Source organism: Xiphophorus hellerii, chromosome 2 (assembly GCF_003331165.1).
Source record: "Xiphophorus hellerii strain 12219 chromosome 2, Xiphophorus_hellerii-4.1, whole genome shotgun sequence".
In the NCBI taxonomy this organism is placed as follows: Eukaryota; Metazoa; Chordata; class Actinopteri; order Cyprinodontiformes; family Poeciliidae; genus Xiphophorus; species Xiphophorus hellerii.
In genome coordinates this window covers 29,700,017-29,716,080 of record NC_045673.1, presented here as the reverse complement: position 1 = coordinate 29,716,080, position 16,064 = coordinate 29,700,017, and the positions used below count along the sequence as shown (strand labels likewise).

Genomic DNA, 16,064 nt, shown 5'->3' with positions numbered 1-16,064 from the left:
TGCATGGAGTTTGCATGTTCTCCCTGTGCATGCGTGAGTTCTCTCCGAGTACTCCGGCTTCCTCCCACAGTCCAAAAACATGGCTGTCAGGTTAATTGGTCTCTCTCTCTAAATTCTCCTTAGGTGTGAGTGTGTGTGTGCATGGTTGTTTGTCCTGTATGTCTCTGTGTTGCCCTGCGACAGACTGGAGACCTGTCCAGGGTGACCCCTCCTCTCGCCCGGAACGTAGCTGGAGATAGGCACCAGCACCTCCTGACCCCATTAGGGACAAAGGGTGAACAGAAAATGGATGGATGGATGGATGAACTTTGAGAATGTGTTCTTGCATTATTATGCCATTATCGTTACACCACTAGAAACAGTATCGTTTACCGTGATAACTTGTGAGTATTTATAGTCCAGGAAATGTTTTTTTATCGCGACAGACCTACAGCGTGTGAAATTGAACTCTACTTCCCAAAATATTTTTTTATTGCAGTTATTTCAGTATTGAACCTGATTTTCTAAGGTTACTTTTGTCTGAATGAAAGGTCTGATGACCTGGAACACCTAAGAGCGAGCAAAAATAATAATAGTAATAATAATAAAGAAAAAAAACACAAGAGAAATTTGGAAGTGTAAATATTTTTTCACAACACAGTGCAATGTTCCCAAAGGAGCCCATAGGAGATTGTTATTATTATTATTATTATTATTCGCAGCCACAGGGAAATAAACACCACAACAAGACATATTATATGAATATTTATTCAAATATTGTAATTCTTACAGATACGGTCTTTTAAAATAATCAGTTGCTTGTGGCTTTTGTTGTTCCTCTGAAACCTGTGCTGTCTTGTAATCTCTTCACTCCTCATTTTAAGGAGTTTATAGGAATAATCTTTTTTTTTTTCTTGAGTGGTAACATCATGCAAAACCAAACCAAACAAAAAAACAAACACAAAAAACATACTTTTTGGAAGATGAGTTTTGAAAAAAAAAAACAGCAATTGTAAATTGTTCAAATTTAGCATCTACTACAAAAATAACTTTAAACAAAACGTTTGAGTGCCTTATTTTTGCCAACTAAATGAAGGGCAAATTAAATCAGATCTTTCATTTTTTCTTTCTCACATCACTTCTAACTCTTGCCATGTGTCAGTGGAGTTAAAAAAAGAAAGAAAGAAAAAGAGAATATTCATTATTTAAATAGAACATCTGAAGGCATTGCATGATTCCCAGATCGATCAGTGAGCTACTTAAGGCAAACAAGTCCTTGAAATAACACAAAGTACAATTAATCATTGCTTCGACCTACCGATGCATCCCGTCTGCAAAATAAATAAATAAATAAAATCCAACACATGCAAACTTGGTACATGCTAGAGTAACACATCAAGATATTATAACAGAATATTCATCACAGGCATTCAAATAAACCACTTTGTCCGATATAATAATTTACAGTTTACACAGTTTATATTACATGTGTGAAGATTACTGGGCATTCTCATGGCCGGCTCTCAGCAGACTGATTGAGATATGTAAATACAGCTGGAATCAGAATTCAGTATATTCTGAATAAAACAGAATATACTGTTTTATTCAGTATAACATACGGAATAAAAGTACAGTCACTTTTTTTCCCTTCAGTCTCTTCAGTTAAATCAGACTAAACTTTTCTGGTTTTAGGTTAGTTAGAATTGCCAACATTATTTCCATTTGCTAAATGCCGGAAAAGTTTGCAAGAATAGTTTTTAAGAGATTCCATTTGTAATGTTGCATCCTTGAATTCAAAAGTTTAGCGTGACTTAGTTTAGTGCGACGCCAATTAGGTTAACCTATCAGAGGTTTGTAGAAGGAAGCCCAAAAGGTTTGGCCCAAGTTGTACAGTTTGTCTGTTATCTCTGATACCGACCGAATGAACTTCTTTTTGAATTCGAGGAGAGTTACAACAAATACATTTCTAAAAAAACAAAAGTTCTTAAGTTTTCTGGCATCTAGCAAATGGAAATAATTTTGGTAATTCTAACTAAGGTAAAACAAGAAAAGTTTGGTCTGATTTAACTACAGAAATAAAGAAAAAAAAAGTGTTTGTGTGTTTTTATTCAGTATGTAAGTATCTGGTTTCGCTATTTCGTGGCGTTTTTTATTCCATGCTGGTCTGACGGCTTGTGATTTCAACCTTCTCCTGCACTGTAAATACTTTAACTGTCCCCAACGTTGCCTCCAGTTCCCACGTGGATGTACTCTCAGGTGAAAGCGCCATTTAAATAACTGGACCTCCTCATCCTGAAGGTGGAACCCCCCCAAAAAAAAACCAAAACAAAAGATATTTTATATAAACAAGGAGCATCTCTAATAACACAGCTGGAATGTCGTTCTATTTTGTAGTAAATCAGTATTTTGATTTCTAAATGGCTTTATCAATGACCTCCGTAATAACGTTGCAGATTTTCGCCGTATTAAAAACGGCAGAAGCGTTTCCCGGAGCTCTGCTCCAAGCAGCCGGTGCCGCCACGTCGGCCCGGCTGAGCTCCTGTTTCCAGCGCTCTCAGTCACAAGGGGAACGTCTTTAGGAAGATCTGTGTTCCCTCCAGCAGAGCTTGTAGTGGAGACGCTGCCAAAGGCCCAGGGAGGCTGCTATGTAGGCACAGAGGGGCGAGAGAGTTTCCCAATAAGACACTTTATGTTGGGGTTCCTTCCCATTTTGTCCTAACTCTGTTTTATTTGTGCTGCACAGGAGAACAACCTGATGTGCATAAATGTTTTAATATATTGTAGGATTTTTATTTTTTTTATTTTTTATCATTATATAAGCAGAAAATGTCCTTAAAAGGAACCTTAAACAATATGACACATTTCTTAAAATAGCAGCAACTCTGGACATGATATGTGAACAACCAAAGCGTAAACAGCATCAGCTTTAGCCCAATGCTACAAAATATGTGAAGAAAGTCAACTTTCAGAATGTTCTTCTCTCACTTCTATTCACTATTAAATAATGGTTGCATATGTTCAGCAGAAATGTAGCCTCACATCTTGCAATTTTAGTCGGCAATTCTGAGTTCTTGTCCATTTTGTTCTAGTTACGTTAGCCAGAGGAGCAAAGCAGCTTGAATAAATTGGAGAATCATCCCAATCGGAAAGAAGAAAATGGCAAGTAACGTTTCAATAAATCATTTTAAACTATGTTTTATAATGAATGAAAAAAAGAAATACAAATAAAAATTACTGATGAAAAAAATGTATTAAGGTATAATTTTAAAAAATTTGTCCTCACCTTTGGAGGATTCCTCCCCCCCAAATCAAACTCAATGGGAGAAATCCCAGGCGGTTTCCACTTAAGGGAAATGAGAATCAGGCGGAATTTCTAAGTTAGGCAATGCAGGTCGTATTGTTAAAGGTTCCTTTAAAGATGTCCTTTGGACATTTTATTTAAAATCAAACCAGTAAGAAAACAACGTTGTCCATGTCAGGATTGTTTGACGCGCATTAAAACCATCAACCTTCACCTGTTACAAGCTGTCCTTAAGATTGTGGTAACAGAACAAAGACCAGATTATTGTAAAAGCTTGAAGCATTTGAAATAAAACCCCCCAAAAGAAAACAAAAAACTGTTTTCCCCTCACAAAACTCTCCGTCATCACTCAGACGTGATGTTATGTAAGTGTCATGCATGTTTCATATATAAATACACATCCTGGATGTTTCAAGTGGGTGTGAGATGAAGACGGCATGTTGCCAAGATAAATAAATGAAAGGCATTCCCTTTTGTTTTGGACCGGAGCGGGGGGTCACAGAGTAGCGGCAGTCTGATGCGAGTCCAGCTTCCACAATATTTACATGTAAAAGACTTCCTGCCTGTTCCGGCTTCGTCTGCTGTTCCTCCAGTCACGGACTGAGACTACAGTGCTACATTGTGCAATTCCACATTCACGCTTTTGTACAATAGGTCCCGGTCAGGACAAAAACACCACGACGCTCAACCCCCATGACCACACAGGGAGGAATCCTATTCAGTCAAAACTGAACAAGCTGTTGGTTTTTTTTTGTTCAGGGATTGAGACGCTACACTTAACAGCATGTTAAATTTGGCAGAAATAACATTGCTACAGAGTGTTTATCATAAAGTTGATTTTCTAACACATAAAACATACATCGCTCTCTAACCGTTTGTTTATAAAAATACAGGCCTGTCGTTCATGATTTAAATATGAATAACGTCTGCAGAAACATTGATAAGGCCTGTTAGTCATGATTTAAATATGATTACAGGCCTCCGTACAAAATGGAATTCCGTTATATGAGCAGTAAAGAAGCAGCATCTCACAAACAGCAGTTTTGACCGACACGCACAAAAAAAAGGCAGAACTCTGTACAAGTGTATAAACATCTCAGAAAATGTTTTAGAAGCAGTTAATAACCAGATGTTCTAATGAAAACATCATCAGCCAAGAAGTATACTGTGATTTTGAGGCGTGAGTTTAAAAAGTTGTTGTAAACATTCGTTATATAGATTCCTTGACTGAATAGGGCCCTAAAGACACAGGTTAAAATCTACTGTACAGTATGCGGTACACAAATATACAGGAAAACTTTAGTTCACACATTTACATACAGAAAGACGGCCCTCTGTGTGCAGAGTTTGATGACGGATTGGGATTAAATTGTTTGTGCGAAGACCTAAAATCGTGGCGGACCTGTGACGGGGCGCAGCGACACGGCCACACTTGTCTAAAAGTGACAGTGCAGTTACCTGAACCACTTGGCTTTGATTATGAAGTCTGATCTCTTGTGGAAAATGTTGCGGCTGACTTCTTGTGGCTCGCTGGGAATCAAACAGCAACAGCGGATTTCAGTGGGTTAGCCAGAAAAAAAAAAAGAAAAATTATTTAAAGTTCTCAAGATCCACATGGGCCAGTAAAGAATTCTGACAATATTAAACATTTGAGTAAAAATATCACTTTTATGGTAGTAAAACACATTTTGAAGCCAACTGATTAAATGGTCTGTTGCAACTCTTACTAAAACTGCTAGTCTAATAATATCCAATTTAATTTGGTTTATTTTAGGTATAATAATACAGTAGTGTGATGTTCTCACAACACAGAAGTGGTGAACCTCTTTGCAATCTTTTTAAAATATGGCTTTGCAGTTAAATCTACACAGCAGTGTAGCAGCTAGCCAAAAATATAGACTAATTATCGGCTGAATTCTGTGGTAACTTTGAGGCTTACTAGTTATTAGCAAACTTATTTATTGCAGTAGCTAGCTGACTTTTATCTGTTTATTGGATCAACAGACATGCTAACCATAAAGCTTGTTGCTAACATCTGATTGTAAAAACGTTTGATTTTTAACGTAACTTTGACACTTACATAGTTATTAGCAAACCTATCTATCGCAGTGCTAAGTAACTTCTGGAACAATTTATCATCCAGCAAAATTTGTAATTGTGACAGGCTTGTGTATGCGTGCAGGATGAAGGTACATATTAGCAAAAGGATTAATTGACCCAGAGCCTAAATAAAGAAGTGGTTCTTATACACAGAGACATTAAAGCTACCAGTGTGATATGTTTTACCCATAAATTTATGCCGGCAGTGCAACAGATAAGAAATTTTCACTGAACTATATTGAGCTGTCAGTTGTAATCTCATGTTGGACAAGGTAAACAAGGAGGCCGCCAACCGAGTCCGCTGTAAGTGTCTGAATCTGAGTGGAGCGCTGCTGCTGTCCCAAAGCTTACAGGGGGTTTAAAAAATGTACACTTAAAATTTATAATAATTTTTTTGGTAATCGTTGGGAAAATCTGCCAGTAAATTGAAACCAAACGAAAGACTATTGCTCTTTTTCTCCCCACCATGTTGGTGTTCAGGAAGAGAGGGAACGAAAAACAGAGGTGGCGAACAGGACCGAACATCAGAGCACTAACCTTAGACTGTGATGTTCTAGCATTAATTCACAGATTGTTCCTGCCTGACCACATGAAACACAGAATGGCCTTGAAGAAAACAGTCCATTGAGATGAACACTTACAACATGAAAGAGCAACAGGAGGTGTGTTTCCACGCCGTGGAAAGCTCCTGCTGTTACGTAAGGCAAGGGTCCGTTTAGGACAAATGTGACGCACTCTGTGTTTCCCACGCTGCCGTACTTCAGTTGACCTCGCAATCCTTCATTTATTTTATATTTAGCAGTAGGAAATAAAATAAAAATCAAAGAACATGGTGACACCTCCTTCTCTGGGTGTTAAGTGCTGTTTTCGCCCCTCACATTTCTGGCTCCAAATAGTTATAATTGCTGACATGGAAGCCAAAAAAGTGTAAACGCTGGTTTATAAAAACCCACTGACAGATTTTCTCCAATTTTTTTTATTTTTTTTTAAACAACCTGAATCGAGTCACTTTAGCTTGTTTTGCTCCTTTTGAAAGTTTGACACTGGCACATTGGTTTTAGGTAGACCACTCCTGTGAGGGCGAAACGTTACAGCTTGTCAGACAAATTTTAATGTTAGGCAAAAATAACCTGAGTAAACACACTTTAAAAACAACATATCCAAACCTACTCTCACAAAGGAGACCAGCTTAAAACTGACAGCATTTCAGAAACAGAACAACAAACAGACGCTCATGATGGTAGTGTGATGATTTCGTCCTACTTTGCTGCTTCTGAGCCTTTGATGATGGAACCATGAACTCTGTTCTTTAGCAGGAAATCCTAAAGGAGGTTGTCTGGCCAACCGTTTGTTACTTTAAGAGGACAGTTTTATGTGTAAATTTCCTTCACAGCAATGAGGCAGACATAGAGCCAGTTACCACAGACGCTTGACGGCAGGTGTTGCAGCAACCAATTATTAGTTTTAGGGCGCAATTATTTTTTCACATTGGGCTCTAATAATAAGGATAATATTTTTTCCCTTAATGAAGGACTGCATCATTTGAAAGTAACATAATTTTCTAATTACTCGGGTTATTTTTGCCTGATATTAAAATCAATTTGATCATTTAAACGTTTAAATTTGAAATAAAAGCAAAAACCTTTTCAGAGCGCAGCATGAGTTCTCACTGGATAAGGAGTTTGAGTTTCATCGGCTGGTTATCAGTTCTTTGCGCACTTATTCAGTGTGTTGATACCTGCTCTGATTACAAATTGGCATGAGAAGTTTTAGAGGATTTGACAATGATCTTGTATAACAGAATGACCGTGTTCCTGGTTAAAGATGCAGTATGTAACTTTTACGAAAATAGTTTTTTACATATTTATTGAAACTGTCACCATTTCGTGACAGATTATGAAATAAAAAAATTAAGCTCATCCGCCTCCTCACTGCTAACTAGAAACAACCAATCAGAGCCAGGATGTGGGTCTTAGTGCTGTCAATCATCCTAATGATCATACTCTTCTCTCTTCTCACTTTTCTCTATTCTACAATCCTGTAGTGAAAGCTAATGCTAGTTAGCATGGCCACCAGTGACGGTGGATAAACTGTGTTCTTGTAACGGTAAGTTGTTTCTCTGCCATTTTGTGACTAACCCATTTAGCAGCGAGTACATGAGGTTGAGTGACAACACTAAGACCCTCCTCCTGGCTCTGATTGGTTGTTTTTGGTGGGGCGCGGTGCCTTTCTTCAGACAGCAACAGTAGCTCAGGGAGGAGGTGGAGGAGATCAATCTTTTCAGATTATCTTTCTCGTATTAAATTGTCACAACATAGTGACAGTTTTAAGAAATATGTAAAAAAAAAGAAACAATTTTTAAAAAATAAAACTTACATACTGCAGCTTTAGCCAACATAACTCACAATACTTGTTATTCACAAGAAAAGAAGTGACATTTATATTGTGTACAGAGTAAAGTAAGAGGTAGAGAGACGTAACCAAAACACAGCGATGCCTCTGAAGTGCAGGTGTATTTTCACAAAAATAACGCCGCTGTAGATCGCAGCTCACAGTCAGAGACTCTGTAAAGAGAGGTGTGTGTTTTTGACTGCTGGGCTTGGAGATCCTCATTTCCAGAAGCCATGGTGTAGAGGGGACGATGCCTGTGAATGTTTTCTGACGTTAACAGTAAGGCTGGTTGGAGTCCCTGCTGCATTTGATTTGACCCAATCCCCAGGGAGCGCCGTGTCCTGCTGGAGCCGAGGTGGGCGGAGTGGAAGGAGGGAAGATCTCAGGTGGTGACGGGTTCGTCTGTGGCGGTACGTAGCAGCGTTAGCGGCGGTGTGGAGGGGACAAGCCCTGAGTGTGGGACGACATTGCATGCTTCTTCTACACTAAAACATGCTCTATTTATTTAAAAAGAAACAGAGTATAATTGCTGTACATGTAGTGGGAAAAGAAAATGGCATCAGGGCCTAAATGTTTTTAAATTCACAACCTCCTGGTTCTACAGGTGAAAAATATGACTCTGAAAGGTTTTCACATTGATCGGTATAAATCGTTTATCACCTGAAAAAAATCCCCTCTCTGCTTTCCCCATGTAAACATTGAAGTATCAAGAGATTTTGTGAAAGGTTCAGGAAGTGAATGCAGAAGAACAAAGAGGAGCGGACAGTGTTCGTGACCAAAGAGTCTCACTAGTCCGGACCTTTTCCGGACGTCCTGTTCCTTCTCCTCTTCGTTGGATTTCCTCCGGTTGGAAATCCAGCAATTTCCAACAGCCGCGACCGTCAAAATTTCCCGAGTGCAAAGTCCTGTCGCTGAAATAATGGCAGCATCCCCAAGTCAGGGCTACGCGCTGCAGCCAAACGTTCCTGAAAGTGCAACGCGAGACAGCGGGTGAAGTTCACCATGTGCTCACAGGCTTCCAGTGAAGACTATAGCGAGAAAAGGAAGCTCAAAGAGAAGATCGGAAGCCAGTAAAAGTTGGCTAAGCCAATGCAGAGGGTTGGGGGCCTCGGTCCTTCAGATCCGGCTTACCCGTCTGGTGTGGAGCGGGTGGATGGCCGGGGGCGGACACGGGGTATAAGGTGGCGGCTGGGGGCCTGGTTTGATCCCTCGGGTCCTCATGTAGGAGAGAAACTGGTCGGGGATTTCGGCGAGCACTTCTTTAGCCAGACGAGCCATGCTCAGAATGTGGTTTCCTCGCCGGTCGATGTAGTCTCTGAAAGGAACAAACTAACGAGGAAAAGAAATGAAGAAATGAGATATGGAAGGTGGAAATGAATTGGGCAAAAGGCAGAACACAGAGAAGAGAGTCAACCACCATGATCCCTTCCATTAAAGCTACACTATGTAACTTTTATGAAAAATATGTTTTCTACCTATTTGTCAAAACAGTCACCATGTCCTGACAATATGATATGTGATAGTGCCACACGGAGGATGAGTGACAGCGCTAAGACCCGCCTCCTGGCTCTGATTGGTTGTTTCTAGTTGGCATTGGCATTGGGAGAAGGAAGAGGAGCTGGGGTTTTTTCACAGACGATTTGTCTCACCACATGGTGACAGTTTCAATAAATATGTAAGAAAATATATATATTTTTTAATAAAAGTCACACACTGCAGCTTTAATCTTAAATTTCAAATTTCTTATTTGGGAATACTCTGTACCTGAACGATGTCCCTTTCTGCATATCGTCCCTGGGATGAGATCCTCTCTTCGTCCCCGTCCAGTTCAATCATTTCTGCGAAGGAAGCAACATCACTTCCTTACTGTCAGTCAGGAGAATAAAATCACAAGCTGGATTGTCTGAAATCTCATCCTTCGATGAATTAACTCTGATTTGAAGATGACCTGGTTGAAATGCCAACCAACCACAGTCGGTAATGTTCTTTGCGTACTTTGACAAGGCCGCTTTTGGAGCCAGATAATACAGAGGTAGGTTGATGGTACTATATTTCATTAGCCACCATAAAGTCATTTGCATGTTAGCGGCCCACATATCCTAGGAGACTACGCCAAATGTGGAGTGATGCGGAGAATCTGCACGGCTGAGCGTGATGCCACTGGGACGTCACTTACCTATAAGTGTGGGCTTATGGGAAACGGGATGGAATATGTTTGCAACGGCACTGCAGGGACATTAAACAGCCAGACACAGCAGTTTCAGACGTGTGATCATTTTTTGTGGAGCTCATTGCTCATCCTCAATGAGCTTGTTTTCACAGAGGACTGGTCTGGTGTTCGTAAACAACACAGGAGACGATGTGAGGGATGGGGTAATTGTATACCAAAAGCAAATAAAAACCATTCGCTTTTTCTGAAAGACAAATGGGATTTTTTTTCTACCTTCTGTTTTATGTCTTTACTGCTTTGTAAAAGCTTGAAATTTTCCATATTTTGTTATGCTCCAAACCCAAATTTGAGTCGGAGTTTTAAGTGATACGTGATCATGAGGGATAGTCGAATCTTGGACTCAGGAAGAGCAGTGAGGTTTTTGTCCTGGTTTTGGAGCACTGGGCCAGCTCTGCACCCTCAGCAGGGTTCTGGAAAGTTTATGGGAGTTCGCCCAACCGGTATGCATGGGTGTGATGGATTTGGAGAAGGCGTTGGACTCCTTCTGGGAATTCTGTGAGGTGAACTCCAGGAGTATGGGGTAGCAGGTCCTTTGATACGGGCTGTTATGTCCCTATATGACCAGAGCAGAGGTCGCGCTAGACTTTTCTGTTATCCGTCATTTTGACAAACCGCATAAAAACAAAAATTGGTCATGTTTATCTATTTTTACCCGTCAAATTATAATCATATTAACATAGGTTATTTAGTCGCATTTTCATGCTAATATAATAGTTAATATTCACCTAGTTGAACTGTGAATCCAGATCCCATCACACATAAAGCAGACAAACGCATCTAACTTTTTCTCCGTAGTGACACAAACCACTGACTGTGGCCCCAATAACTTATAATAAATGAAATTAAATGGCTCCACTTAAATTAGCAGCACTTCACCCGCTGCGGTCTGAACGCACAACCTCACAAATTCCTCCTGGTCGCATCTGCAGAGAAATCTCCACTAGTTCATCAGTCAGTTGGATCTGTCTGATCCAAACCGATCAATTGACCTTGGCGAGTATTTTACCCTGGGCGCGGTCCGGGCGTTGCGCTTTCACCAGGATTTTTTTTGCGTGGTTTCGCTTCTCCTAAACGGACAGATGTTACGTCTGCCACGCTCCTCCAGAACGCCGCTCTCCTTCTGGATGCGGGAAGGTTGAATAAAGGAAATAAAAAAAATAAAAATATACAGTACAGACCAAACGTTTGGAGACACTGTTGTGTCCAAACTTCTGGTCTGTATTGAGTACAGACCAAAAGTTTGGACACACAGTTGTGTCCAAACTTCTGGTCTGTACTGTATATGTCTTTTATCTCCATTTGTTGAAGCTGAAGGGTGAGTTATGTTTAATTCTTCGCAGCGGCGGAGCCGCGTCCACATTGGTTGTGCAGCGGACTGCATATGTTACGGTCTAATTAACTTCTGCACCGTTATTTATTTCCTCAAGATAAACTGCCGGCTCCTCTGTTTAGACTGTAAACGGATTAATACAACGTTGCATTCTCTTTAGTTTTCTCTGGTCTGTATGTAATGGAGACTGGAATTAAAGGCGCCATTTTAACCAAAGGTTTGGAATGCGCTTCAGAACCAGACACTCCAAAGCTTCCGGTCCATAACTCTTCAACACGCTGTCAGCTCCCGGTCAGAAAGATGCTATTAGTTCAGTGTCCATGAGATGATTTTCAGAAACGATTTTTTTGCTGATTGATTTTAGTTGCCTCTGCGATGAAATCTTTGCGTAAAGTCTATAATATCTGCCCATGTGCGTCATTCAGGGGTGTTAATTATAACCGGTCAAAATGACGGACGGGCTTCAAACTTTCCCATCATTTAAAAAAAACAATAACAAAAAAACGGTTAAATACTGAAAATATTCTGTTACCGCGACCTCTGGACTGGAGTCAGAGCTTGGTAACTGGTATTTGGTGAGAGTTGGACACAGCCATGGCTGCCCTTTGTCACTGATTCTGGATAAGTGCCTCCAGGGTCATGGTCTTGAGCCTGAAAGGGGTAAAATGACGTCTCTGGGTCAGGGAAGAGGTCCTGTTTCTAGAGGAGGAGTTTCAGTATCTCGGGATCTTGTTCACGAATGAGGGGAAAATGGAGCAAGAGATCAACAGGCGGATTGGTGCAGTGTCTTCAGTGAAGCAGGTTCTGTACTGGTCTGTCATAACGAACAGAGAGCTGAGTCAAAAGGCGAAGTTCTCCATTTACCAGTAGATCTACGTTCCTGCCCTGATCTATGGTCACAAGCTCTTGAAATAACGAGATCACGGATAAAAGTAGATGAAAATTTCCTCTGCAGGGTGTCTGGGCTCTCAAATTATGAACATGAAACAAGACTTGAAAACTAACATTCACATATGCTCTCCATCCAATCTGATTCAGCTTTAGCTCTATTGCAAAGAACAATGGGCAAAAATCCAAAAGACTAACTTCAGGAAAAGGTGATTCCAAAATCTATTGACTGAGGACGGCTACTAAGGACGGCTAAACCTTTGCTTTATTTGTAAAGGAATGGTTCAAGATTACTGTGTTCCAATTAATCACATACACACACCTCAACTTACCATCAAATTCTGCCGGTCCAACTCCAACTATTATAATCGACATTGGCAGAGAAGCGGCCTGCAAAAAGGTGAAACAAATAGAGGGACATTAAAGGCAGCAACATTCAATGAAATCTCTATTGGCAAAGTTAAACTCAGCATGCTGTCAGGCAAATTACCAAAAGCACGGTGAAGAAACAGTTCATGCAAAGGGAGACCTATGGAACATGTCATCGCTATTGTTAAGAGATACGCGGCGTGTTTCGTGAAGCCTCTCGCCGAGCCAGTTTCTAATTTCATGCATCTATGAACTTGTCTAAATCTCCCAAAGCTTATCGGTTTAGAAACGAGTCCAATTTACATCCACCTCTGCACACCCCAACCCCGAGTCTCGGTTCAACTGCTGATCGGCACCGCAATATTGTTTATTAAATCTCAGTCAAGTGGGACAACAAAGCGGGGTTTTAGTGCAGAGTGATGAATGGAGGTCTTGTAAGAGTTTCATAACTTCCTCCGGTTATTAGACTGAGGACTAAAATTGCCAGAGAAACGAGGGACGTAGGAAATAATCACCCTCACGCCTTACTTTATGTTCCACCAAGATGAGGGCGGGAGAGGCTTGGCGTAACTCGGCAATTTAGGCGCAGCACCTGGGGCAACTCGGTTTCCAAACGTTTGAGATCACCTGAAATCATTGCCCGTATTAACTCCGAGCAAACTCATTAGGGTTATTAAAGATGAAAACACAGAGCAGGAAGGCGGGGGTGACCACGCTGCCGTCGTTCCACCCTCACTCCCCTAATTAGTGGAGATAAGAGCGCAAGTGTAGGAAGCATGAGAAGACTTTTGCTTTTTATAGCCTCCCTTTCATACTGGGTGTTTGCTGGTTTATCAGGACCTTTGTTGGAGTCTTAATTATAGTGAAACCTCCAGCGTTCCTCGCTAATTCTGCAGTGTATCAGCAGCAGTGCACGTGGACTTGCCCACAATACTGTGAATCTCATTTTGTGAGGTGTGTTGGATATTTCACCTGGACTGTCTGTGCTACGGCTCCGACTGATTCAATCTGATCAGGTCTTGTTGTCCCTGAGTTACGTTTTGGCGCTACAGGATATTAAAGTACATCCAAACGATCACTGTCCCTAGTATGAGAAATCTTTGCATGAGTTTTGGTGTTGAATCCCAATACATTAGTTGAGCTTTTGTCGGTCGGTTGCTATGGCAACGAGTCTGTGTGTAGTGTAACCGACATAGCACAAAAAAAGAGGAAAAGTGGTTTTGAGTTGTTCTTCAACGGAGGAAATAATCACTTTCGCAGTTTTTCTGCGTTGAAGAATCGTCTTTCTGCCCTCCAGCGTTTTTCACGTGTGAAATTTCCACATGTAACGTGTCTATATGTTTGAGTATCCTTCCAGTGAATCAAATACAAAGAAGGGATACAGGAGAACCATGTTCTCCTGCTTTGGACTTTGTAAAATGTAAAAAATGACTTTCTGTGCAGATTCACCAGCAAGGAAAGCTGTCAGAGAACCACTGGACCAGTTGAAGAAGTCAATACCGTCTTCCATTTTCTGTGGATATGGTTCTTAAAACCGCTTGAATTATGAGGAAAAAAAAAATCCATATTCATTTGTTGAAAGCATTGAGGTGGAAGGTTGTGCTGTTGTAGCAAGAAGGTGTGACGGACTGGGGATGAATCTAGGCTGCGTCATGCCTTTCCAATCACGCAAGGATAGAAAACGGATGATAATCACTGCAGGGTCTTAGGTGTTATACAATACTCTACTTCATTTTCTAACAAGGCTTCATAAAGAATAAAAGTAAACACGTACATTTACAATGGACTCCTTGGTCTGCGCCATGTCAGTGATCACGCCATCCGAAATGATGAGAAGGATGAAGTACTGCGATCCGTCCGTCACCGCCGATGCATACCTGGCATCGAAACAGACAAGAAGTAATTAAAAAAAAAAGTTAAAAAGAGACGCAGCAACATAAAAACTTTCACTTCCATAAAACATGTTATCCAGATGTTTATTAGAGGAGATAAAACATGCGAGGTCTGCCTAATAGTTACCCCACTGACAAGTTTCATTTGTACCAGGGAAGAAGATTATGGGGAGCATCAATTTTATGGATGGGCAGATATTAACTTGTCGGAGTAAGTGTTTAATAAGCCCTCCATCTCCAGCCTCTATCACCGGCTCGCAATTATCTTATTACAGAAAACCTCATTTTAGGAAATTACCCATCAGAGATCAGTGAAACTGTAGCTTTATTTTATTAAAGAAATACTGACCAATTAGACACCGTGACAGTCAAACACAGACTTATGTAAAACATCAATTTATTTGGAAGTTTCCGTTTCTTTTTTTAATCACAAATTCTAGTTCTTCACAGATGTCCCAACTAAAAGCTGTTTGTAACTTTAATGTTAGCTCCAACATCTTTCATGTCTTCTATGTATCTGAAACAGGACTTGGTGACAGAATGTAATGTTACAGAAGCAGCACAGACATTTCAGCACCATAACAAATGTTCACGCTAATTCATCAAATGAATAAAACATTTGTGAGCAGCACCACTCATGATCAAAGAAGACACACAGCGCTGTACATTAAGGTCAGGTCCTTTATTTATTTATCTCCGCAACGAAACGGAGCAGTTCTTTTTTTCTTTTTCCAGTACGCTGATGCTAAACGTCTGAGGTGATGGAGCGGGACAGCGTTTTTGCGAGTTTAGCAACGCTCCGATGCCACACAGGCACCGGCGCCTAAGGATTTGACGTGACATGATGTCACTTGTTTGGCTGGCGTCTTCCTTGCTTTTAGTCAGAAAGCGGGCGCCGAACAATGCAGCTATTCTCAGGCCGAGTGGGCGGACGGAACGAGACAGAGAGCCAGAGAGCGAGATGGGGGATCTGAAAGCCAATGATGAAAGGTGGGAAAAGTGCTTGTTACAGTCAGTCTCCAGGATCATGAGACGAGATCTGGCAGTAGGAGACGTCAGGTGGGAGTCGGGAGAAGCTGCCATGCAAAACAGCCTCAGAACTTTATTTCGTTCGCTTAGTATTTAGTCAGGGTTAAAAGTAAAAAAACAAAAAAAAAAACAGCGAAGATAAAACAAACTTGTTTTCTCCGGCTTGTAAAGTTGCACAGTCAAAACAAATTCCCCACTTTTTACTAAACACGTGTGAACAGCTGTGTGTGAATTAATAATCTACACTCCATGACTCAGCAGCTTGTAGCTTCGCCTTTGACAGCAATAATTTACAGTAGAGGTTATCTATATGATTCTATCTGTCTATCACATTGTTGTGGAGGCTTTTTGACTCACACTTCATTACGGGATTGCAGACATAGGCACATCCTGTCAAACAGGTTGACCTCTGAACTATGAATGGGTCATTTCAGAACCTTGGTTTTATTCTGTTTCATCCATTCTGTTTACAGATGGAGGTGTGGAAGTCACACTTCTACTAATCCACCAAGGCGCTACAGAGCGAATATTTTGCTTAGCACTTTTGCTAATGTT

The 16,064-nt window shown here is 40.8% G+C and overlaps 1 protein-coding gene across 1 annotated transcript in view; it reads right to left on the bottom strand.

Annotated features, from left to right (window-relative positions):
• Nucleotides 1-729: 729 nt before the first annotated feature.
• LOC116708316 (copine-8-like) overlaps nt 730-16,064 on the bottom strand; it is a 94,921-nt gene continuing 79,586 nt past the window's right edge. The window contains exons 17-20 of the mRNA XM_032546215.1: nt 14,363-14,465; nt 12,552-12,609; nt 9,536-9,609; nt 730-9,100 (exon numbers count right to left, since the gene is read on the bottom strand). Coding sequence (XP_032402106.1) covers nt 8,888-9,100; nt 9,536-9,609; nt 12,552-12,609; nt 14,363-14,465 — 448 coding nt within the window. The 3' untranslated portion in view covers nt 730-8,887. The remainder of the gene's footprint in view (nt 9,101-9,535; nt 9,610-12,551; nt 12,610-14,362; nt 14,466-16,064) is intronic.